Source organism: Corythoichthys intestinalis, chromosome 7 (assembly GCF_030265065.1).
Source record: "Corythoichthys intestinalis isolate RoL2023-P3 chromosome 7, ASM3026506v1, whole genome shotgun sequence".
Taxonomy (NCBI): Eukaryota; Metazoa; Chordata; class Actinopteri; order Syngnathiformes; family Syngnathidae; genus Corythoichthys; species Corythoichthys intestinalis.
The window spans coordinates 25,385,712-25,413,033 of NC_080401.1; the positions used below are offsets into that span (position 1 = coordinate 25,385,712).

Genomic DNA, 27,322 nt, shown 5'->3' on the forward strand with positions numbered 1-27,322 from the left:
TTATTACTGTAGATATTTTTGTAAGTTAATTTTATTGCTGACACCGCGTTTCAGGGTCATCAACATGTTGTTCCCCCCTTGCCCCAAACGTCAAACTCCGCCAATGAGTAAGACATCGTACCTAATCACACAGAGAGCTTTTTATTTTGGCCATCAAATTTAGGCAGTGGTGATGAAAGTATTCTCAGCAAGGGTGTAGGTTTGGTCTCAATATTGGTAGAGACGATACAATATCGTAACATGCATGTATACTTTTTTGCTGGAGACTGGAGATTGGGTGAACAGGGGTCAGGTCTTCATTTCGCACTAATATGAATGTAATCAATTGATAGACTAATTGACCAATGCAAAATAAATATGTATTGACTTATACTAAATTTCATGTGTATTGGTTCAGGTGATACACCACTTGATTCAAACCGGTTTTGAAAAACGACTAAAAAAACATTTAGAAAACTTCCAGAATAAATGTCTTGATTTTATTAGCAAATTTAAATAGCAATATTTGAACATAAATTATATTAACAGACACAATAAATACAAATTTGTAAATAATCTCGTATAACAAAAAAAAAAAAAAAAATTTTTAATTGGACCTTCCCTAAGGTAAAACACTACTGCTTTTTTTCCCCACAAGCACAGCCAAACTTTTGACTTTTATCCTTGATTATGATTAATGTATGATTATCTGGAAAAAACATGTCTGAATAGGCTGCAAATAATTTTTTTTGATCATGTAGAAAATTAATTTATTTTATATAAATGCAAGTCATCAGCCAATTACGCGTGCGTTTGAGGGGAAAAAAATGGACCGGCAGATTCAACAAGTGAAAAGGGGTATATGTAAGTATGAACATCATGAAATCAATTAAGTTAATAATGGTAGGGTCAATTATATCCTTACAACATATGGGAAGACGATCTAAACGACCTATTTAACTGAACTCATTATATAATGCAAATAACTTTGCTTAAAAGTTGATGGGGACAATTTGAGCATCCTGAAAAGTTGCTGGTGTTATGTCTCTACCATCCCTATGCAAACCTATGCCCTTGATTCTCAGTCTGTACTGAAGTACGGAGATACTGAAAACTGAGTTAAAAAAATAACACTTAGAGGTAAGCAGAAAGTGCAGATTCAGAAAGAGCTCAATAGCTACATGTCCATGTTTTTTGTTATCCATTACAGTGCCTATTTGGATAAATTGGCACAATAAAAATATTCTCTGCACAAAAAGTTTTCCGCTTATCAACTTCCATAATGCTAAAATTGGGAAGGGGGAAGTATATTAAAGTTGCATTTGCCATTGTTTTTTTTTTTTTTTTTTTTTTTTTTTTTAAACAACAGACAGTCTAACAAACATCTTTTGTAGTATAACTTATTTCGATATTAGGTCATTGGGTGCCATTGATGGTGATAGATAGCCAATCCATTTGAACTGGAAGTGCCTTCAGTTAAGGTTAATTTGTTTGTGTGCTATTGATGGCAATAGACGTCCAATCCTTCCCTGCAAGACAATGAATTAATTCAAACAAGTGTTGTGACTTGTCGGCTAAAGAACAATAGCAAAGGAGAAGTTGTGAAACTGTGGGGCCTACGCATTTACACCTTACGGGGGAAAAAATGTTGTATTGACAAAGTCATTTCATTATTTGCTGGCAATAAACCCCCCCCCCCCCCCAACATACATTCATAAGCCTTATTATTATAAACACTTCAACCGAAAGAGATCAGCACTGTATCATAATGTCGTGATCCTAACTTTGCTCACCAAATTCAGTTACAAAAAATGAAGGTCACAGAAAAGTTGTAATAATGAAAAACTAATGATGTCACATTTAGATATTGTACATTTGATATTCATTTTCTGTGATTTCCTGTACTTTTCAGGGTGATAAAAAGCCACAAAAACTATAGATCCAGTCACTCAGCGAGATACTGTAATCATACTCTTATTTATTTTGATTCCTTATGTTTTCTCTGTTGCTTTTTATAAGTCAAGGGAACATTTTATAATTTCATTCTTAAATGGATATCACACACGACACGACACAGTTCAATGATGTGATTTCTCCAAGCCAACTTGGGGGAAAAAATAATGACGAAACACGTATTGCACAACATAAAAATAAAGTTACTATAACAAAAAACAACCTTTACTGCACTACCACAATGTTGTGTTTAGTGTTGCAACGTTAATAGATTAAGTTTTATCGTGTTAGCTGAGTAATGAATATATTCAAGTCGTGATTGTTTTAAAAAGAAAATTGACATCTAACAACTATGTTGGGGTTTGACGTAATAATAAATTTAAAATTTAAAATTTATTTTAAAAAACAACAACAAATAAAGCAAAGTGAATCGTGCACAAATATCATTTAGTATGAAAAGACATCCCAAAAGATGTCAAGCATACAGTGAACGAATTGACCATCAATTGGAGTATTTTTTTCTTCTCGCCACCTCACAACAATGTTTCAGGAATTATTCTAACAATCCATCATTCATTTTTCTTCGTCTTGAGTGGCCAGATGAGAATTGTTATGAGGCCAAATGTTGCAGCCATTGCCACGCCGCCTGTTACGATTGCCATGACGTCACGATAAAACCAAATACACGCTGGGCAGCATGCCTCGGTGCTATGGAGAGGGTGAAAAGATAATACGTGAGTTAGGTCACTAGAGCATTATAATAATATAATATGGATATTATGTACAATATAATATATAGTAAAATATTAATAATAATAATAATGATCATTATAGTGAACCTGTCCCAAACTAATCAATACTGTATATAAAACATGACATCCATAATGCACTTTTATCCACTGCAAGTTAAGATTGCATTGCATATTAAAAAACAACAATTCTGGGATAATGTAAAAACCTACACATTAAAAATAATAATAAATAAAAAATAACAAACATTAACTACATCTGTACCATCTCTATACACAAGATTTGTGTGCAAGCTTCAGCCTGACGGTGGCAGTAGTGCAACACGATTGGTTCAAATTTCAATATAGCACGCCTGTCATCAGAGCCACGCGATCATTTATGAATGATGAATATAGCATAATATTTAAAGGCATAATGAGCATTCTGGGAAGCTGAAATTATCATTTTGTCTTTCGTCAACGTTATCAAGCTTAAAATACTTCTCAAAAATCACAGATATATGTGTTAAACAGTACAAACCTGCCAATTAAAATAAAGAAATTAATTATTATTTACTTAAATATTAATTAATTTAAATCACTAATTATTTTAAATGTAGTTCACAGATAACTACAATAAATATCAAGGTTATTATATTTCGTATTACAAATATAATTTATTTGAATGAATTTTAAAATACATTTTTAGTTAATTGAAATATTAACACCATTTATCATACAAAAAAATAATAAAAGTGAAAAAGGTTCAAAAACAGTCACCGTTATCAGAGTAGTTGGATAATGAGTCGAGAAAAAAAGTTAATAAACTCATCTGAAAAATGTCGTCAGCAGTAACAAAATTGCTATTAAAGTTAGCCTAATGCTATCAATACTTTTAATCAGACTAGCGATGCCGACATATTAAGCAACTACCAGTAGTGTACGTAACGTTATTGAATTTAAATCAAAGGAAAAATAAGTGGAACCTACAGTAGATTGACAAAAGTACTTGACTACTTAAAGCCGTTAAAAAGGAGTCAGTTGTAAATAAGGAACATTGTTTCCTTCCGTACATCTTCTACATCACTTATTTTTTTTACATGTATGAAATAAAATGATTCAAACTAATTAAGCATTTTCTCAAAACCACTTTCACCAAAATGTTACCAACTGCTACCTACAAGATCCCAAAAAATGTGAGTGGAGGAGAAATGCTTACCTGCACGGTCTGATACTCTGGATGATGACGACACCAACACCATTGGCCACCTTGTCCGTAAGGCTCATTGAGCCATAAACAAAGGCTCCACTTTTCTGTCAAAGACATACAGACTTGCATACTAAATAAAGGATCAGAGAATTGACATGACATCACTGTTAGAGCAAAGCACAAAAGGAGGAAGTGTACACGTGAAGCAGCTTTTAATTCCCGTAGAAAGATGGAACACCTGCCGAAGAATTTACACCATCCCTCTTATGATTTAACCCCCCCCCCTCATCCTCATCTCCATTAGGATTGTCTAATGGGAGCTGATCCCAGCAGACATGGGGTGAGGAAAGGCCACTCTCTGAACTGATTGCTAGCCAAACTAGGGACACGTATATGACATGCACTGTCTATACAAACAACCGTGAAAATGAATGTAGCTTGTAAAGCTGCAGAACCATTGATGGTATAATGATTCCGTTTGTCACCACATTGACATGAGACTTCATAGTTCTTAGAACTGCAATTTTAATGAGCCTGCCTATTATAGATCTACCAGTTAAGCAAACCCCATATCTGTTATTCATGTTCAAATGGCAAAATTGTGCGGTACCATATAGCAAGGACCCCCAACCACCGGGCCTGAGACCGGCACCGGTCTGTGGTACATTTGCTACCAGGCTGCAGAGAAATAATCAGTGTTGTTAGTAACGCGTTAGTTAGTAACGCGTTATTGTAATCTGATTACTTTCTTTCAGTAACGAGTAATCTAACGCGTTAATTTTTCTACACCAGTAATCTGATTAACGTTAGTTTCCTTAGTGTCTTACTATTTTTTCCATGCCTCATAATGTACATAGAATGAAGAATATTGTAGTCCTGTACGAATAGCATTTTGAAAAGAAAATACTAAAATAAAATGTTCCCGGTACGTGTTTCCATGAAAACCTCTTAGCTATTTCCTGTTTTGGTCTCGCGTCACATGTGTTGTGGGACTGAAAGGCGTGGGCCATGCGGGTGGACATTCAAGCCGAGTCTTGAGACGTTGCGAGGGAATGTTGATCTGTGGATATCCATGGATGAAGGTGAGTATTTTTCCTTCATTCTGGAGGGTATCAGCAAAAGGTTGGATCCCCTACATGCGCGGCCGTTTCGTAGCTTTGCCGTAGCAACGACGGGTAGTCATCGCTCCAAGTTGGCAAGCTTTGTTTACATCATATGCGTGTTGCCCATTTATGCCGTGAGGTGATGTGTTCGTTTAGCATCTGTGGGGTGTGTTGTAAGTCTGGTTAAGTGTAAAGTGCTTATTTGCCGCCACGTTTTGTGGCCAAATTGACCGCGTGTGTGTTGAGAGGAGTACTTCCGGGTTTTGCACGGGCATCCGCGCCCGCCAACACCTTTGCAATTTTGTGCAGTCAGTTTGCATTGTTTTACATTGGCACTGATATGCTGTTAACCGTAACCTGAAATTCAGAGGTTTTAACATAAGGCTTAATCTTAGAGGTTAGCGGGGTTTAATTGGTCAGTGGAGTTGATTTCAACAAATTCCAAGCAGTTTGTCTGATATTTGTTAGTTTTATGGCTCTGGAGTGGCTAAGCTAGCGCGAAATTCTGATATTCCCCTTTAAATTCAATCAACGGAAAGTCAGTTACATGTGATGACCTTTTTCTGTTGTCATTCTTATGTTGAGGCGGCAAAGGGAGAAAAATGGGTAAAAAGTAACTGAAAGGTTACTTTTAAAGTAACTTAGTTACTTTGATAATGAAGTAATCAGTAATTAAATTACTTTTTCAAGTAATCTGTGACAACACTGGAAATAATAAACAATTTATTAACGACCGCAATCTGGCCTGTGCCTGCCTAAATCAGAGTACAGACTTGTGTCCGTCGCCCTCTATTGGTTGGCCGCCATTACTGGGGTGTTTGCACACCTATAGCAGCCCAGCATCAGTCAATATAAACAGCAATGTTAGCTGCTGTTGGCTGTGTGCTACGTGAGGCACGCCTCAGCAATGCCGGACAGGTCGTTTTGCTCGGATTCATTGGAGCTGTCATCTATTTTTTATATCTATATGCGCTTGTCTTCAATATTGATGTGGGTGCAACAGATTAGTTCCCGGAAATAATAAGCACTTACGTTTGTGAAGATGACTGAAAACAGACGTCTTTGGACAGCTTTTTTACGAGGTAAAGGCCACCTGCTTTGCCATAAAAGGAGCCTACATCCATGTCCGTTCTGCATAATATGTGACTAAAAGCTAGCAAAGGAGGCAACAAAAGCGAATGCACCGACAGCATAATACCTTGTGGCGAACTGTATTGCTAAAGCCAAGAAACCTTTCAAAATTGGAGAAAAATCACATTATGCCTGAGACAAAGGATAGTTGCCATTAAGTTTTAAAAGAGGCCACTGTTAAAAAAGGTTGATTCAGCGTATGGTGAGTTACATTTTTCCTGCACTTAATTTTCGTTTTCAGCCCTGTGTTACATTTACTGTAAATTTCTGCCATGCACTGCCAGTCCATGAAAAAAAGGCCTACATCACCGGTCTGTGGTGCAAAAATGATTAGTTGCCATGTAGAATTTACATTAAAAAACAAAAAATGTAAACAAAAACATTGATGGTATTCAATGAGATTATAAATTGTTTTTTGTTACTTATAATAATCATAAATCGTTTATGTTGATGGGTAACTGTTAGTATCCTGAGGAAAGCTCACATTTCTAATTTGGGTCTGAAGCTGAAAATGTCCTAGAAACCTTGTCTAAGTAGAACATTAATAGAGAAAATCAATGTGGTAACAGCACAAGCATGACTCAGCAAGACATATTCTGCTTATCTTTCAGCGCAAGCTAATGGTGGTATCAGGTTGCTGGGTGTGCCCTCCTCGAACTCACCGTATGCTCCCCGATGAGTTTGGCGGTCATGGAGAGAGACATGACCAGGATGATAGCTGAGCCAGCTCCCAGCAGCACAGCAGCGCCATAGATGTTTTCACCTCCCATTTTCTTGTCAAAAAACACCCAGAGGGCAAAGCCGATCACCAAAAGCAGGCCGAAAAAATACATCATCTGAAAAAGTACAATGTGTCTCAGTGATGCACCAGTCATGATAGTATGCTTTATTCACTAGCCTTAGGTCTACTGTACATTGCATAATGTAATGATACTATACTATCGAATGAAACCATTCTTCATGATGCCCAATAAGAAACAGAAAAAACGAATAGTGATTGTTGTAACAGTTAAGTGTACTCACTTTGTACAGAAACACTCGGTTGAAAAGTTTATAATGTTGTTTTACTCACACTGATGCCTACAAGTTTGCTGATAGGCTTCATGGTCAGTGAGCTAATGAAGCCGCTGACATACATCACCAGCGGTATTATGGCAATGTAGTTCTGTCAGACATGGGAAAACTTTAGACTGCAACAGACAGAGGTTTTATCCCTACGCGGTGCAATCTCCTACCTTTGGTAGCAACAGTGAGTTGGTGAGGTAAACAGAGATGTATGACTGGGATAGGTTGACGATCAGTCTTGTGCACATGTAGACGAAGGCCACCTTGAATGAAAATAACGTCTGAAAATCATTTTTTACAGCACATGTTGTCATATGTGGAGTTTGCCCCCCGGTGGCCGAAAAGTGTCATTGCATATAATTAACTTTCCTATATATATGATTATAAAATTAAGAGTTTTCTGGTAAAATATTGTCTATAAAACTTGTAAAGCAATAAAACAATAAAAATGTATGAAATAAAGAAAAAATTTTTTTTTATAAAGAACCTAATTATTTTTCCAACAGATCATGTGACTAGCACCTTAGACGACCTTTGCTTTGCTTAGCCAAAACCACCCGAGGACCGAGGAGGCAAGATGGATATACGTAATTTTTTCAAACCTAAGCTTTCAAAAGCGACAACAACTATTGAGCAAGAACCAAGGATTGACAATGTGGACCATCAAACGCCAGAGAGCATCGCCAAAATGGTGAGCGGAGTTTCAATTCGCCTCACTAAAGACGCTACAACAGAGCCACCACCGATGTTTTGCCAATGTAGTTACCCCCGTCAAAAATTGTATTCCCTGGCCGCGGGTGCACACACACACGAATCAGTTACGAGTTATGTCGGCTTAAACAATTAATTGAAGCCAGAAAATAACCACAGTTATATATTTTGGACATCGACGTTTATTAAACTGGAGAAACTCCATACAGGACTTGAATGACAGCAATAACACTTATAGGTCATCGTACGAGTAAAACAGTAAGACATTGCCTTTTTTTACGTTCAGTATGTACGTTACGTTACACGATAGAAAAAAAAAAATGTTTTTTTTTTTTTTGATAGATGGACCATGTTTTAAAAACCCGTAAATAACTACATCACCAAAACACGGAAATCAAGCAAATCAGTGCAGCGCAGTGGCTCCGCCCAGGGGATACAATTTTTTGACGGAGGTTAAACTACATTGGCACAACACAAGCGGGCGTACCATATTCAATGGATAACGATCTTGGCGAAAAGATTAGCTGTCCTCAGCAGCCAGATTTAGAATTCCCCTCAAGAACGATGGGAAATAAAAAAACTCTAATTTTCAACTTATTATTAGAAATATTCTTCTAAGTTAATTTTATTGCTAACACTGCATTTCAGGGTCATCAACATGTTGCCGCCCCAAAAGTCAAAGTCCGCCTATACATGTCATTCTTTTTATTTAATTTGCTTTCAAATATTTCAAGCCCTTGCAAATTCAGTTTTTGCGTGCATCCCAACCCAGATGACGTACTGTAGTAACACTAAAAGCACCACTGTGCTGACAAAAATCATTTAATAGGATCATTTGACCTTGTGACAGGGGCACTGCTTGGGATTTTGGACCCCCAGGAAACAAATCACTTTGGACCCCTACACGTCAATGCTGCATATTGAAAAGATTATTTTCTGGGGCAGTGATTCTTAACAAAGGTGCCCTGTCACACTGAAGTGCCATACCATGGAGAAATCACAAAGGGAAATTATCCTGTTTCACTTCATATCATTATCTACACAATGGCATACTGTACATATTTTATCAATATCATCAATCTTTCCAACCATTTATTTATTCCATCAACAGAGTGACAGGCAGAACAACTGAGTGCTGTTCCAATGTTCCTAGGGTTATAAGGTCCTTGTCAGTCATGGGCCCTTAATCTTCATCACTCCCAAGCCCCATCCAATGAAAGCAATCTTGCGATCTTGTGATGCCAAATGCCATACCTGTGATTGTCTTGAGGTTATGTCTGAACCTATGGAGAAATAAACTGACGCCAAAACTAGTCAAAATCAAATCAAAGACGGGTTACCCAAATTGGCTTACAAAAAAGCTTACAACATAGCGCAAAAAGTACAAGCGAAGTTGCCCCAAAGTCACTTAAATCACCTTTATTCCCAATTCTGATGACTGAACAGCAGCAGATTGTCCTGGCTCTATCTACAAGCCAAAGTGAAATAAATGTATTTAATCATTGTTTAACCACGAAAAAAAAAGTCGTTGAGATTAAAAATCTCTTTTATAAGAGAGTCCTGGCAAAGTTGCTGTAATGTGATTGGCTGTTTAGAAATTTGCATTCATGAGCAGATGGACAGGTGTGCCTAATAAAGTGGCCTCTGAGTGTATATAATTGCTGGCGACTAGTTTGGGATGTAGCCTGCCTCATGCCCATAGATTGCTAGAATAGTATTCAGCTCAGGCACGACCCTAAAGAGGATAAGCAGTTCAGAGAATGGGTGAATGGATTCTATGATAATTTCATCCTCAAACATTTAGCTTTGAAAATATCTTATAACAGTGCATGTTCTATGAGTCATTAATGTAATGTTGTTGTTTTTACCTGTTTTTAGAATTAGTCATGTCAAGAAAAAACAGGCAGACAATGGAAAATGTACAGCTCCAGCCCGATAAGAAAACAGAAAATGTTTCAATGTAATAATGGGTGAAATAAACTGTTGGCGTAAATGGAAGAAATAGGGAAATGGTGGTCACCTGGTAGAAAGAAGGCTCTTTTAGCCAGTCCTTCCACTGCAACAATCGACTAGGCGCTGCTTCCTCATTAGCCGGAGGTGGGAGAAGCGGCTCTTCTCCTGAAGGCTCCTTTGTACCGATGTGAAATATCAGTGAGAAAACTGCTCCAACGCCTAGTACAATCAGCGCCAGCATCTGTGGTGCAGGGTACAGCTCAGGTAAACATCCTTACCGTGCTAAAATGTGTTTGTACAGTATACAGTACGAATAATGTTTCTTTGGTTAATTTAAAAGTTCTGAGACTCTGAGATGACTATGCTATTACGTGCAGTACATGCGTCACCCGATCACTCACTTGACTGGTGAATCACTTGGCACGCAGGATTGATCACCACAGAGTGATGGGTGAAAATCTATAATGTGTCAAGTTGCACTAATGCCAAACCAGCTAAAGTGAGAAAGTGAATATTATGTTGTAACAAAAAAATCCTATGGAATTTGTCGGTACACATGGTGGTTTGAGTACTTTATGCTTAATTGGCATTAGGATTATGGAGAGTTTCTTAAAATAAAATAACCCATCTCCATCTCCTTCAGGAGGGATTCAATTCCTCTTTTCACTGAAATGTTTTGAACAGCCCAGAAACATTTGGAGATTATCATCAAAATTCCCGAGAGGATAATATGTGATCTATCTTGCATTAGAGTAGATCAACAGAACATATTCGATTATTTTTCCTGAAAATGTTACATTTGCCCAACTACTTGTTGCTAATAAGAGCACATTATATCTTACCCTAAATAGAGGAATGTCTGCCTGGCCCAGATTGTCTGTCATGTCTTGTTTTGCATAGAAGTGAAAAAGCAGCCAGGCCACAGCATAGACCGTGATGTTGGCCACAACAGTGAAGGCATACCTGCCAGAGAACCGCATTAATGAATTCAGTCGGGTTGATACTATATCTTAAAAGCAGATATAGACATCTTTCAACATGGATAATATTATGAAAAGACACATGCAGAGATGTTTTCATTAGTCATCCATGCCGGAAAAAAGTTGCACTGACCTAAGGAGGACAGTATGACTAAAAGTCCTCTGATTAATTCTTTTTGCCACATGATTTTTTTGAGTTTCACAAATGACAAAATAGTTAACGAAACAGAGAAACAAAGAAATGGAACACAATGTGTGGTGAGTGATTAGTCGTTGAAGCATATATTGGAATAACATTTCATACAATTGTCGCTTGTGACGTGCTGTGGTCCCCCCACTCCTTCCCGTCTCCAGCCTCCATGCAGGCTTGCACACATTGTAAGATTTGTTTTCTTGGCTAGAGAGATTTTACAATGTTGCTTTAACATTTAAGGGTCTGTGCTCAGTGATCATCACACACTAAATGTAACTCGTAGTGTTACTATAGCAGTCGCGTTACCAATAGGCTAATGCTAACGGTGAGCGTCCTTAAATTTTCTGACTTTTTTAACTTCCAGTTCGTGGCATCCAGGTGGGTATAATTAATTGAAAATAATGTACGGTGATCCTTCGTTTTTTTGCTGTTAATGGGGACCAGAAACCGCCGCGATAAGTGAAAAACCGCGAAGTAACGCTCCCCACATTCAATGTATTTACTCAGATTTATCGTCGGAAAGAGATACAGTGGGGCGAATAAGTATTTAGTCAACCACCAATTGTGCAAGTTCTCCTACTTGAAAAGATTAGAGAGGCCTGTAATTGTCAACATGGGCAAACCTCAACCATGAGAGACAAAATGTGGGGAAAAAAAACAGAAAATCACACTGTTTGATTTTTAAAGAATTTATTTCCAAATTAGAGTGGAAAATAATCATACTACTATTCATACATACTATTGCTACGAGAAAAAACAGTCGTATTATTACGTAGGGTAATGTAACTGTAATCAGCTACGCATTTTACGTACATGAACCGTAGCTGAGAGCTACGACATTAGCCTGGCTCATGAAATATTTCAAATCGATCTTTGTTATGGTTCTTTTTGGGAAACAAAATGTGGAAAAAAATGTCATTATGTGACGCAATTTTGCTGCATGGTGAGGCAGTCCGACTCCAATGCAGCCCACCACCGCAGCTTCAAAAAAATCCTAGGGGAAACACTAAGATGAAAATTCAAAGGGCTGCCAAAAACAACAGTGATGCAAAATTTTCTCAACCCATATCATTAGAAGAATTGCGAAATACTGAGCCAAATGACTGAAAAACCTTTTGCGAATAGATGTAGATTTATTTGATGACGTTTTGGAGCTTGTTACGCCAATTATAAGCACACAAGATATGTTATGCATGCTGCGCGACTTTCAATAACCCTTTGATTTTTGGCAAATGGGAATACATTCGAGGAGACATTCAATGCCATGAGTAAGAGTTTGCGGCCGTATATTAAGATGCGAAAATAATATTTATTCCTCCATAACTCATGAACATTGGCGAGGGAAATATCACATAAACAATAAAATATCAATGTGAGAACATAATGTACTGTATGTATGGCCAAATCACATGTGAAAAGATGAATCAGCACTGTGAATGATGAGGTAAACTCCAATATGAATTAATCAACTCAAGAATATTTTTATCCTCTTTAGATGGTTCTGTAAGGATATGTTCTATTCCACTTCGAATCAAAAAGTGAAGTCCGCGCAAAATATTGGAGTAACACACATACACAAATATTGTCATTTGGACAAGAAATATCAAATGAAAATAGCTGTTAATATATTGACATCAATACTTTCAGGTCGTCAATATCATCCATTTACGCTAAAAAGAAGTCAAGTAATTCGATGTCATTACTACTGACAAAATAGTTTGTGTGTGTGTGGGCTGCTGGATACAAAAAGAAACACTTCCATTCCTACATCCTCTTTGATGCTTGAAAGGTACAGTTGTCATTTAAAAGTAATGATTTACTTTAAATAACGTTCACCTGATCTCAGAAGATTTTGATGACATTTTCGGTTATACAGTACTATCTGCCATTGCCTAGTTCAGAGTCTTCATGTACTGTATGTGTGTCAGAGGTCAAGACAGCAAGGGGTGCTTGTGTAGGAGGGTAAGAGCTTCCAAGGCCAAAGTGCATTGTTGATAATATCAATCACAATTACCTTAGAGATATCACAACAGTGCCTACTGTCAGACATTCAACAAGGAGTGAAAGAACCACACCCGAAACCAACTTGAATTTAAAAATAAGCAGTTTGGTAGATTTTTCTACATAACCACATGAATATGTGAATACCCATCTTGAAAACCTGCAGTTCAGATAAGTAGACTTGTTGGTGACATACTTCACCAGCGGTTGGCACGTCTTACCTTATAGTATTTATTTCTCAGTGGCCACACTCAGTAAGTAAACAAGTAAGTCAACAGGGCTGTGACTTTTACTATCACTTCTGCTTTATCACATCTGTGGTTTTGATACAGGATACATACAGTGGGGCAAATAAGTATTTAGTCAGCCACTGATTGTGCAAGTTCTCCCACTTGAAAATATTAGAGAGGCCTGTAATTGTCAACATGGATAAACCTCAACCATCAGAGACAGAATGTGAAAAAAAAAAAAAAACAGAAAATCACATTGTTTGGTTTTTAGAGAATTTATTTCCAAATCATGGTGGAAAATAAGTATTTGGTCTATACCAAAAGTTCGTCTCAATACTTTGTTATGTACCCTTTGTTGGCAATAACGGAGGCCAAACGTTTTCTGTAACTCTTCACAGGCTTTTCACACACTGTTGCTGGTATTTTGGCCCATTCCTCAATGCAAATCTCCTCTAGAGCAGTGATGTTTTGGGGCTGTCGTTGGGCAACACGGACTTTCAACTCCCTCCTCACCCCGTGGCGTCAAAATGATAACAAGAACGGGGAGCAAAAATCCCAGAACCACACGGGGGGACCTAGTGAATGACCCACAGAGAGCTAGGACCACAGTAACAAAGGCTACTATCAGTAACACAATGCGCTGCCAGGGACTCAAATCCTGCACTGCCAGACGTGTCCCCCTGCTGAAAAAAGTAGACGTCCAGGCCCGTCAGCGGTTCGCTAGAGAGCATTTGGATGATCCGGATAGGACTGGGAGAAACTGTTATGGTCAGATGAAACCAAAATAGAACTTTTTGGTAGAAACACAGGTTCTCTTGTTTGGAGGAAAAAGAATATTGAATTGCACCATACCCACTGTGAAGCATGGGGGTGGAAACATCATGCTTTGGGGCTGTTTTTCTGCAAAGGGACCAGGACGACTGATCTGTGTAAAGGAAAGAATGAATGGAGCCATGTATCGAGAGATTTTGAGTGAAAATCCCCTTCCATCAGCAAGGGCATTGAAGATGAGACGTGGCTGGGTCTTTCAGCATGACAATGATTCCAAACACACAGCCAGGGCAACAAAGGAGTGGCTTCGTAAGAAGCATTTCAAGGTCCTGGAGTGACCTAGCCAGTCTCCAGGTCTCAACCCCATAGAAAATCTGTGGAGGGAGTTGAAAGTCCGTGTTGCCCAACGACAGCCCCAAAACATCAATGCTCTAGAGGAGATCTGCATGGAGGAATGGGCCAAAATACCAGCAACAGTGTGTGAAAAGCTTGTGAAGAGTTATAGAAAACGTTTGGCCTCCGTTATTGCCAACAAAGGGTACATAACAAAGTATTGAGATGAACTTTTGGTATTGAAAAAACACTTCTTTTCCACCATGATTTGCAAATAAGTTATTTAGAAATCAAACAATGTGATTTTCTGGGGGCGGGGGGTTTCCACATTCTGTCTCTCATGGTTGAGGTTTACCCGTGTTGACAATTACAGGCTTCTCTAATATTTTCAAGTTGGGCAATACGGACGAATTAGTGGTTGACTAAATACTTATTTGCCCCACTGTACATTCATCATTTGCTCACCTGTACGCGGTGAGCTCTACCTTGGCGTTCTCACTGGATACCAGCTCTGGAATGAGGGAGAGGTGTGAGATCTGAGTGGCGGCCCACCCAAACTGGAAGATGACGATGAAGGGGGCGAAGTAGACGATCTTTGCCCATTGTGGGGTGTTTGCCGAGCAGGCCAGACAGGGATTGAAAATGAAGGGAAAAGAAACAATCACACAGACCGTTCCTGGGAGGGGGAAAAAAGGAGAATTGATGTTACCACTTTCATCCGTTGTTATTCCAAATTATTTGTTTGAAGAATTATTCCTGGGTAGCCGTATCTGAATTTGTGGTGCAGTGATTTACTGCCTTTTTAAAGGATTGTTTGTATTAAGGATAGGAGTGGGAACCTCTTGGTACCTAACGATACAATACGATTTGTGATACAAAGCTCACGATAACGATGATCTGACGATATGGTGGTACAATGATTATCGATACATTGGTCAGGGAATCATTCTAGGATATTCTACAAACAACTAATAAACAGAAAAACAAGCTTCTGCTGTGAATTGGAATGAGTTTATTACTTGTAGACGTCCAATCCATTTGAACTGGGAGGGTGGCAGCGAATGAACATTCGAACACTACAGCCGGTAGTGGCAGCCAATACCAGGCAATGAGGTACTTTTGGGCCATTTAAGATCATTTTCTTGTTGATTTTCAGTTACTTCCTGTTCATTTGGGGGTATTTTATGGGTCTCTTCCTGTTTATTTTGAGTTACAGAACAGGAAGTGACCTGGGAATCACCCAAATGAATAGGCAGTGACTCAAACTCAACAGAAAATGACCTGTAAATGCCCTAAAATGAACAGCGAGTGACCTATGAATGCCCTGAAAATCGGACAGAATGACTGTGAATGCTCTGGTTTCAAATGAATGAACGTTCCCAGTCTAAATGGATTGGGCGTCGTGCGCCGTCAATGCGGCCTAAGAGCTAACCGAGACACTATTATGGTGGAACATTTTGGTAGCAACTTGTTCATTCATTTTTCTTTTGGACATTGACACCTTTTTAAAATGATATCTCGATTCTTGGCAGGACCATATCGATAACCTTTTGGGATACAAAGTATCAAGATATATCACCATTTCAGTATTTTGTCACACCCCAAATTAAGGATATCATTGATGAAACAAAGATTAAGTCATCTGACCATCATGCTTTTCTTGACATCAAACCTTGGTCCACACAGATGTGCTACAGCACCAAAGGGTTCTCATTGTTCAAAAGTAACAGAATTTCGAAGATAATTTTCAAGGGTTAGATATACAAAGTATCTCCCGAAACACAGTGAAGAGCATCATCATCAAGTGGACAAAATAAGGCACAAACAGTGACATTACAGAGAACTGGTCATGGGTGTCACTGCAATACTAAAGGTGGCTCAGGAATTTCTGACAAGTCATGACTGTTTGGTACGTGTGACAACAATCTTCCATCTTTCTTATATGTCCACTGGAAGGATTGAGTGGAAAATGTGAAGCTTCGTCTTACAGGGAAAAGCATCTAAACACAACTAGATTTTACAAAAAAAACAATCTCTCTATGTACATTTGTTTATTTTCATTTTGAGTATTAACTTATTAACTGCCATGGACGAAGATAGACGTCCAATCCATTTTGACTAGGAGAGCTGGCGGTGGTTCTTCGATCGCTGCCAGCCTCCCAGTCAAATTCACCGTCAAACGCAGTGAAACAATCACTCAATCCCAGGCTTCCCAGTTGAAATGGACTTAATGTCAATTGCAGTGAACAAGTTAAGGACTACAAGCAACAAAATATTTCAGACATACGTATAAGGATACTGCAAAATATGTATACAGTCTATGCACATATATTTACACTAATGCAACAAACTTTGCAGAACAAAGAAAATGTCCAGCAACAGCAATAAAGAAAACTAAGATAACTCAACTTATCACTTTGGGTGACCACCTTGACTTTTTATGTCCGTTTATGTCAAACAAAATGTATAATAAAGGTTATTTGCATGCAACCTCATTTTGTGCTGCATAACTGATTTTCAAATAATAAGAACAAAAACAAGGGGAGTCGTGATTTTATTCCCCCGCTTCATTGAAACCACCGCGGAACTAATAATCCATTTGTATGGCTCTAAAATTGGGATAGAGAAAGAGAGAGAAAAACATTTCATTGTGCCTGATTTTCTCCTTAATAAAGGAACAACTGGACCAGAAAAGAATGAAAAACTGATATAAATGAACAAACAATAAGTTGCTGAGAACACCCTGCTCAGTTTTTGTACTGTAAATAACTGCTGCAGAACAGGCTGTGTCCCTCTAGCTAAGTCAACCTGCAAATTAAGTTTATTTCAATCCACTTTCTACTGAAATTGGGTCTCGGGTGAGCCTTCCTATGTCTTATGGTAAAAATCTGATATTAACTTGAAACAATGCTCAGCATTTTACATTAGGCTTGCATGAGTTGTTCAAAGCACAGTCATCTGACTTTGAAAAGAATATTGTTTTTCGTTATTCTGCCGTATGTGGAAGTTCACTAGCACCACCCCGGTGCAGTTTTGGTTTCGCATGAAACAAGTATTCATGCAGAGGTGAGCCCATGATTGCATCCTCTTTAGCCTGCGATTTGTCTGCAGCTTTTTGCTCCGCAGCTTGCATCAAAACTTACCTTCCTCAACTACCCAAGGCGAGTTTTAGATGTCTCCCATCTTAAACACCGTGTTCCATAAACAATTTAAAATTGTTAAACAACAAGCACTGTATTACCTGGCTAATAATTATGTTAATTGTCTAAAATTCATGCTGTCTGGGTGCCATATCTGTGAACGAACTGAGTGTTATTGTTATTTATTGCAAAAATTCCTGCTAGGGACGTCCTTGATTCAATCACGTGATCGGAAATCGGGCTGATCGTATCAATTTTCAGAGGATCAGAATCATGTGAAAATGATAGGTTTTTAATCTAACATTTATTTCACTTTCACTTTGTTTTTTTCCCCGGTATCGGATTGGGACTCGGCAGATTCTCAAAATCAGGTGACTCGGTTGCAAAAATGTGCGATCGGGATATCCCTAATTCCTGCAATTAATTTGTACAAGTGACTGTTCATTTTGTTAGTTGTATCCTATAGGAATTTTCTGATATAGTGTCACTAAATGACGTAAGGTACATACTGTACACCGATCTATTCATTCAGTTAAAAATATATATACATTTTTGTTCAGTGGGTTGCCAGGTGATGTTTTAACATGTAAAATATACGCAATGGCACAAGAAAGCAAATCAAATGCGCATACATCTCACTTCATGTTGAATATAAAATAGGTTCATTCTTTTCATTTGGGAGAAAATTGAACTGAATTTGTAATTTTTTTTCCCTTTAACTTTTATTACAAGAACATTCCCTGCCAATTTACTAAAAGTACACCAAAAAATTGCAGTTTACTTAACTCATTCGTTGCCATTGATGGCACTAGATCATCATTCACTGCTAGTCTCTCCCATTCAAAATGGTTTGGACATCTAGCACCTTCAATGGCATTGAAAGATTAGCATTTATACCCATCTTCCTTGTTTAACACTTTCATGCATGAATTTGGATTTATAAATATTTTTTAAGTCTCTGTCTGAACGCTAATGGAAAAAAACTGACATTGTGACTTTTGGGGGGTTTGCGATATATTGCGATAGTAAAACTGGAACAATTTTCACCAGATGACTTGAATAACTCTGTTTGGGGAAAATTTGGTTGACTCCCCAGGACCACATTGTATTTATATAATACCGTTTAATCCAGGTTAGGTATATGCCGGTATGAGATTTTGGCGGTATTATAACCTTAAGCAAAAACACAGCGGTTTCATGGTATCACAATTATAGCTCTAAAATATGTTATTTTGGGGATGTATGGGTTACATTTTTTTTTTCCCATTCATTTCACTTTTTTCATTGAAAAGGATTTTTTTTTCACAACATATTTGCAAATTAGAACATCAACATGAATATAATGTTTTAAAAAATTACAAATATTTTTAAAAAATAAAATAAAATAAATAGAACTTATAGACTAAAGCCATAGCTCAAATTATTTACATTGAAACAAAAATTATTTTCCATAAAAAAGTAAAAGCACTTAATAATAGATAAATAAATACTAAAATTTTAAATAATAGAATTTTAAAATATATATGGCGGAAAACACAGACAAGACTGAAAAAGCAGCTGCTGTATTTTAAGCCAAAACAACTGTTGTGTTTGATATAACAATATGTCTATATGCTGCCATAGCAGATTCATGGCGCATTAAGCCCCCCAACAATTTTTAATTTGTCCGTTTTACCCTGAAAACCCCTGTTTACAGATGTCGCAAAACCCCTTTTGTTTTAACCCAGCCATAAAACAAAGGTAATTAATTATATTTATTATTCAAAACGTCTGTCGTTTTTAGCTTAGAATCATTAATGGATGTCTCATATTTCGTTTAAAAAAAAAAAAAAAAACGACTTAAAAATTATTCACTCGCATATTTTAAACTTTTAAACACATTATGTCACAACAAAAAAATGGCGTCTGTAAAAAAGTCACAGATATCCACCTCATAACTATCGCTTAATTGTATTTTTTTCCGTTACTGTCGCATTTTCTATGATATGTTAGATGATAAATAATCGATCCAAACAAAGAAAAATTGGAGAAAAAAAAAAACGTTTAAGAGGGTAAATATATGAAAAAGAAAATCTCGACCACTCCTTGATGTCTGCGATTTCTGCATCGCGATCCTTGTTATATCACCATGTTTCACCCATAAAATAAAAAAAATATCCAGCTGTGGCCATTCACAGCTGTGTCTTGACACTCAGTCAATGACACAAGCTAGATGGAGTTTTTGGATCGAAACATGGTAAGTACGCGATAATATCTCATTAAAGTCATGGCGTCTGTAATTCTGCTCTCGCATGCTCTCACCTCCAGATAGGGTTTTGCTGTTTAAAAAACATTTTTTTTTTTTTTAAATGCCCTAATGTTAAAAAAATTTCTTCCCCCAGAAAATTGAGATTTTAAGCTTTCCAATGATGTATCACACATGCATATCGGACAATTTTGAAAGATGGCCAAATTGGGGGTCTCAGAGCGGAACTTCAAGTCACCTGAGTGTTTTCCGCCATATACTGTATATTGCACAGCCACTTCACCGACTTTAAAGCGCCATCTCGACATTTTTACAGACTTGCAAATTTTCTACATATTTCTCTCTCAGTCCAGGTTATGATGCAGGAATGTGAGTATGTTCACCTTTTCTGGGTTAATATACAACTACTACTATTAATATTCATTAGTTGAATGTTAATGGAGAGTGAGAGCAAGAGATGCATGTGTATGACTCGTATCATTACTTACACATTATATACACACACACACACCCACGCGCAACACACACACACACACACACCCTCTCTCAACACAGAAAGTTGCCAGAAAGAAAAAACACCACAGGCTGTATTATGAAATTATTTTGAACAGATGTTACAATGGCGCAAGACTTTACAAAAGCAAGCTAATAGAAAGAAAACTAGTTAGCCATCTTGGCATGCTAACTAGCCACGCGAGACACACGAAACACGCTGAACTCTCGTAGCTGGTCGGGAAACGTTCATGACAGCGTTTACTTATCTTACATTTTGTGTAAAGTGATGGATGATGGTCACGTAAATGTGAAATAATGTTGCCTGCATGTCGACTGTCCTTCCTCCTCTAAGTTGCAGCCGTCGGTTTCTTTTTGGTAGCCGAAATACTCCCATACTAGACTAGACTTTTCGAGGGGGTTTTGAAAAAGCTCAGGTGCAGTTTTGACAACGACAGCCATGGTGTAGCACAGCTGACTCACTGAGCAACAACCGGAGGGGGACGGGTTAGCGCTGCCGCTCCAAGCCATTTCTTAGGACATAAAAAAAGCTCATTTTTGACGAAAAATTTTAGTGGTTTTGAAACCATGACGTTTTCATACCACGGAAAACCCTGAAACCGGTAACTGGCACATGCCTAATCCAGGCTAAGAGGGGCTCTTCTGTGAATGATGAAGATCACTGAATAAAAAAGGATCCAGGAGGCCATGTCTCTGCACACTTGCTGCTTCTATGAAGCAAAACAAGTTTGCCTATTTAAATTAAAAAAAAAAAAAAAAAAAAAAAAAAAAAGGGCACTCATTTAACTTATTGGCTGCCATTGATGACGCTAGACGTTCAATGAATCTAATGAATAGGAAGGACGAATGAATGTTTCTTCATTCAACCCTCCCAGTCAAAATGAATTGGTCATCTAGCACAGGCAATAGGTGAGAGTAATCATGAAGCGTCCTTCCAGTTTAAATGGATTGGATGTCTGTTGTCGTCACTGGCATGCAATGAGTTAAATAAAATACTATGAAAAACAAAACTTTAGAGTGTTACTTGGGGATGTACCCTGTGTGTATTGTTTTTTTTAATGAACATTGTATCAATTTATACATGTATTTATAATTATTAGGGCTGTCAAAATTATCACCTTAACGGGCGGTAAATAATTTTGATTAATCACGTTAAAATATTGACGCAATTAACGCACATGCCCCGCTTAAACAGATCAAAATGACAGCACAGTGTAATGTCCCCTTGTTACTTGTTTATTGGTGTTTTGTCGCCCTCTGCTGGCGCTTGGGTCCAACTGATTTTATGGGTTTCAGAACCAAGAGTGAGCATGGTGTAATTATTGACATCAACAATGGCAAGCTAATAGTTTTATTTTTTTGATTGAAAATTTTACAAATTTTAATAAAAGGAAAACATTAAGAGGGGTTTTAATATAAAATTTCTATAACTTGTACTAACATTTATCTTTTAAGAACTACAAGTCTTTCTCTCCATGGATCGCTTTAAGAGAATGTTAATAATGTTAATGCCATCTTGTTGATTTATTATTAAACAAATACAGTATTTATGTACCATATGTTGAATGTATATATCTGTCTTGTGTCTTATCTTTCCATTCCAACAATAATTTGCGGAAAAATATGGCATATTTTATAGATGGTTTGAATTGCGATTAATTACGATTAATTAATTTTTAAGCTGTAATTAACTCGATTAAAATTTTAATTGTTGGACAGCCCTAATAATCATATATTTAAAAAAAAGATGATTAGCAATTATTACAGATGTCGGGTCCGATCACGTCATTTTCAAAGTATCGGAATCGGCAAAAAAATATCGGCTATGCCTTTTTTTGATAGATACAGTGCCTTGCAAAAGTATTCGGCCCCCTTGAATCTTGCAACCTTTCGCCACATTTCAGGCTTCAAACATAAAGATATGAAATTTAATTTTTTTTGTCAAGAATCAACAACAAGTGGGACACAATCGTGAAGTGGAACAACATTTATTGGATAATTTAAACTTTTTTAACAAATAAAAAACTGAAAAGTGGGGCGTGCAATATTATTTAGCCCCTTTACTTTCAGCGCAGCAAACTCACTCCAGAAGTTCAGTGAGGATCTCTGAATGATCCAATGTTGTCCTAAATGACCGATGATGATAAATAGAATCCACCGGTGTGTAATCAAGTCTCCGTATAAATGCACCTGCTCTGTGATAGTCTCAGGGTTCTGTTTAAAGTGCAGAGAGCATTATGAAAACCAAGGAACACACCAGGCAGGTCCGAGATACTGTTGTGGAGAAGTTTAAAGCCGGATTTGGATACAAAAAGATTTCCCAAGCTTTAAACATCTCAAAGAAGCACTGTGCAAGTCATCATATTGAAATGGAAGGAGCATCAGACCACTGCAAATCTACCAAGACCTGGCCGTCCTTCCAAACTTTCTTCTCAAACAAGGAGACAACTGATCAGAGATGTAGCCAAGAGGCCCATGATCACTCTGGATGAACTGCAGAGATCTACAGCTGAGGTGGGAGAGTCTGTCCATAGGACAACAATCAGTCGTACACTGCACAAATCTGGCCTTTATGGAAGAGTGGCAAGAAGAAAGCCATTTCTCAAAGATATCCATAAAAAGTCTCGTTTAAAGTTTGCCACAAGCCACCTGGGAGACACACCAAACATGTGGAAGAAGGTGCTCTGGTCAGATGAAACCAAAATTGAACTTTTTGGCCACAATGCAAAACGATACGTTTGGCGTAAAAGCAACACAGCTCATCACCCTGAACACACCATCCCCACTGTCAAACATGGTGGTGGCAGCATCATGGTTTGGGCCTGCTTTTCTTCAGCAGGGACAGGGAAGATGGTTAAAATTGACGGGAAGATGGATGCAGCCAAATACAGGAACGTTCTGGAAGAAAACCTGTTGGTATCTGCACAAGACCTGAGACTGGGACGGAGATTTATCTTCCAACAGGACAATGATCCAAAACATAAAGCCAAATCTACAATGGAATGGTTCAAAAATAAATGTATCCAGGTGTTAGAATGGCCAAGTCAAAGTCCAGACCTGAATCCAATCGAGAATCTGTGGAAAGAGCTGAAGACTGCTGTTCACAAACACTCTCCATCCAACTTCACTGAGCTCGAGCTGTTTTGCAAGGAAGAATGGGCAAGAATGTCAGTCTGTCGATGTGCAAAACTGATAGAAACATACCCCAAGCGACTTGCAGCTGTATTTAGAGCAAAAGGTGGCGCTACAAAGTATTAACGCAAGGGGGCCGAATAATATTGCACGCCCCACTTTTCAGTTTTTTATTTGTTAAAAAAGTTTAAATGATCCAATAAATTTTGTTCCACTTCACGATTGTGTCCCACTTGTTGTTGATTCTTGACAAAAAATTAAAATTTTATATCTTTATGTTTGAAGCCTGAAATGTGGCGAAAGGTTGCAAGGTTCAAGGGGGCCGAATACTTTTGCAAGGCACTGTATATATATTTTAATTAAATCTTTTTCTAATTGTATTCAACGTTACATACATAATATGCTACACTCATCCAGACTCTTTAGTTTAGGCTTAAGGTAGGGTTATCAAATTTATCCCGATAACGGCGGCAATTAATTTTTGACAAAATGTGTCACGTTAAAATATTTAACGCAATTAATGCATGCGCTGCACGACCCTCTCACTCATTGTCGTGCTCAATTTGTAATGACGCCGTTTTACCTATATAGAGAGATAAAAGGCAGCGCAAAATGAGTAGAGTGAATTTTGGCAGCCTTTGGAGCCTTTTTTTAATTGGCTAAAGCCTTGCAATCCCTCTCCCTATGATTAGAAATATCATGCGAAGCAATGTGGGGAAGCAAGGTGGCAATTGATCTTTGTCTTAACACCTAAAGTTATTTCCCAACGCAGAGAAGATATATCAATTGGTAGCACTACGCACAGTCATGGGTCCACTTCCCATCATGCATTTGGGATGGCCTAGGTATCATTTACTGAAAGCTCAACAAATACACTAGATGGCAATATTTAGTCACAATATACAAAGTCACAAGTCTTTCTATCCGTGGATCTCTCTCACAGAAAGAATGTTAATAATGTAAATGCCATCTTGAGGATTTATTGTATAAAGGATTTATTGTATGAGGATTTATTTATAAAGAAATACAGTACTTATGTACTGTATGTTGAATGTATATATTCGTCCGAGTTTTATTCATTTTTTTCTTAATGCATTGCCAAAATGTATATGATCGGGAAAAATTATCGGGAATGATTGGAATTGAATCGGAGCAAAAAAAAAAAGCAATCGGATCGGGAAATATCGGGATCGGCAGATACTCAAACTAAAACGATCAGGATCGGATCGGGAGCAAAAAACATGATCGGAACAACCCTAGTCATTATATGTATAATAATTGCTAATAATGAAGTTTTCTTTTTAATAACCAAAAATATTCTATAAAGGGTTGAAGGTCTTTAGTGTAAAAAAAAAAAAAAAAAAAAGCAAACATAGTCAACAGCTTTATAAAAGGTTAAAAGTCTTAAGTGCCAACTTTTGAATAGATAACCACTGGAGTGACCACTGTCCCTGAAAAGATCAAATCATGTCTATTGTTGTCAAAAGCAGGTATGAGTTATGAGCGTACCACAAGCATTTTGTAGTTAAAAATGTGATTAGCAGTTCTCAGTGGCCCCAAGATTTGAACCCTTTAAATCATAATTCATGCAAGAAATGAATCCATTTTACAACCATTTTTCTAACCCCTTGTTTTTAGCCTTTCACCTGGAAGAAGAGTGAAAAGGAATACATGCGTGCACGACTCACCCAACAAATGCCAGCCTTTCCTCTTTCCGTGAGTTCGGTCAGATTCGTATCCAATGAGAGGAGTGCAGACTCCGTCTGCTACCTGACCGATGAGCAGCAGCACACCAGCAAATGTACTTTGGAGGCCGAGGACCGAGTGCAGGTAAACCAGCAGGTAGGTGAACCACATCGAGGCGCACAAATCATTGAGAAAGTGCCCGACTGCGTAACACAGGCGTCGGCAAACTGAAAGAGTCCTCTCACTCTCGATTGGGACATACGGCTCCATGACTTGTGATTAAAGTGTCTTTATTTACAATTTAGAGACACGTCCTGCGAAGCTCGTCAACTTGTCTCCCAAAAATCTGCTGCTTTAATCACAGGATTAATTCAGCGTAAAGGATTATGACACAATGGGTCCCCACCCCATAAAAGTAATCCGAGGTAACTTTGATGAAACATTAAAAAAAGAAAAGAAAAATAAGAAAAAAATATATATATTCTTCAGTGCTCCATCACTATGAACTGAGGCGTTTTCAAGTCAGTGTTACGTTTGATCCTCCTCTTTCTTCCTCGATATCGAAATGGACAACACAAGTCACATTTGCAATACAGATGTACACTCCTGCTATGATTAGGAGTGCCTTTCACGCGTGACCAAAACTACTTCCTTTCTTTTCCCCCCACAAAGTGGAGAATAACGCTTACGAAAGGGGAAAAAACAAAAGCCTGGTCAAACTTGTCACTCAAGTCTGAAAACATGTCTCAACATATGTGTTACTTATGTTCACCGCTGGCTCCAAACTTCCGTTTTCGTGTCCTTCCCTGGCACGCGCGACGTTGTTACACTTCTCCATTCAAGTTCCAACGTCGTTCCGAGACAGGTTTCACTCATTTTGAATAAGAGGCAACTCGAAATAACACAATAAACACTTGCGCTGACAAGTCATGTCCACGTTTATCTAAACAATGCCGAGCCCCAAAATAGTGCAAGCCAAGTGTTTTGAAAGATGACGTCTAGTTGCATTGTGGGAAATGTGGTCCTACGTTCGCTCCTACAGCAACGCGTGTACCCCAAATTTGGATGGAGACCGTCATCACTTGAATTTTAATTAAGATGAGAACTTGTTGGCATGTTGTGACAAGTAAATTGAAACTAAACAAAAAATCCAGAGTGATATTACAGGATTTCTTCAATTGCGTTAGTACGTTTCTCAGATCAAAATTGAAATGTTCAAAACAGTGTCTGCATCTCTAAAAACACGTCGCACACGTTTCAAAACGTGGATTACCTGCAAAACAGGGCCGTGCTGAGAAGGATGGAGGGGCAACCCTAACCAAAAGGGGCACATGGACAAAAATTTAACACAATTTACCACAACATAACTTAGTTTAACCAGATTTACTGTATAATTAATTGGCTGTGACTGTGACAGACCTTAATTGGAAGGCGGGAATAGTGACTAGATAAAATTTCTGGACAGTAGCACCTCTGTGTGTGTGTGTGAGTGAGGGAATGAGGGAGGGCGATCTACTACACACGACATAGCAGCACCTGTATATTAAAACTTCCTTCCTCAATTTGCTGTTCATCTGAGAACATTACAGTTCTTAAAGTAGAAAAATATATAAGAGAAAATTACGTATTATTATTATTTTTTTAATCCCTACTATACTGTAAATCTGGTGAAAGAATTTTCACAAACACGGTTTATTAGGGTAACGCCGTTTGTTTTCAACCACCAGATGTCCTCGGACTCCTCACCACACACCTAGGTCAAAGGGGAAGAGCATGCGGGGGTGTGGGGGGCTTATGCGGCGGCTTAGCTACACACAGAAGGCATTTTTTATTTTTGAAAAGGTGTTTTCGGTGTTCAAGTAAAGTACTCGGCGTGCCTGCATAGTCGGGCAGCACACACATATGCACCAAATTAAAAAAAAAAAAAAAAGTCAAACGGGGCATTATGGACATATTGGGGCAAAGGGGCAAGTGCTCAAGCACACTCCCCCCGCACGTGCCAGCTGCAAAAGCCAGTTTTTTCTGTGCAAAAATCTTAGTCTTTCGCTCAGTTAAATTTCTGTGTCAATGAACATGTCAGTGCTGTCAGAATGACAAGTCCTTGTTTCATTGTGTGCAGATAAGACAGTCAAATTGCTTTGTCATGTTCTCAATATAATACTCTGGTGGAAGGCTCTGATGCTGAAGATGGTTTACATAAGTTTTGATGAAAATTGCAAGTTACACCTTTGTGTGTGGGATATTGTTTACACTTTTACAGTTTTT

At 38.0% G+C, this 27,322-nt stretch overlaps 1 protein-coding gene across 2 annotated transcripts; it reads right to left on the bottom strand.

Moving 5' to 3' along the window:
- Positions 1 to 26,061, bottom strand: mfsd12b (major facilitator superfamily domain containing 12b). Of its 2 annotated transcripts, none has more exons than XM_057841002.1 (9): positions 25,060 to 26,057; positions 14,807 to 15,017; positions 10,676 to 10,796; positions 9,901 to 10,074; positions 7,340 to 7,432; positions 7,177 to 7,269; positions 6,767 to 6,940; positions 3,880 to 3,974; positions 1 to 2,640 (listed from the first exon to the last, which is right to left on the bottom strand). In XM_057841002.1, the coding sequence occupies exons 1-9, from the start codon at positions 25,325 to 25,327 to the stop codon at positions 2,502 to 2,504; spliced, it is 1,368 nt and encodes a 455-aa protein (XP_057696985.1). In that variant the 5' UTR covers positions 25,328 to 26,057; the 3' UTR covers positions 1 to 2,501. The 2 variants fall into 2 exon arrangements, 1 of the variants encoding a protein (XP_057696985.1); XR_009063846.1 differs by having other exon boundaries at positions 2,493 to 2,640; positions 3,880 to 4,000; positions 25,060 to 26,061.
- Positions 26,062 to 27,322: the final 1,261 nt, after the last annotated feature.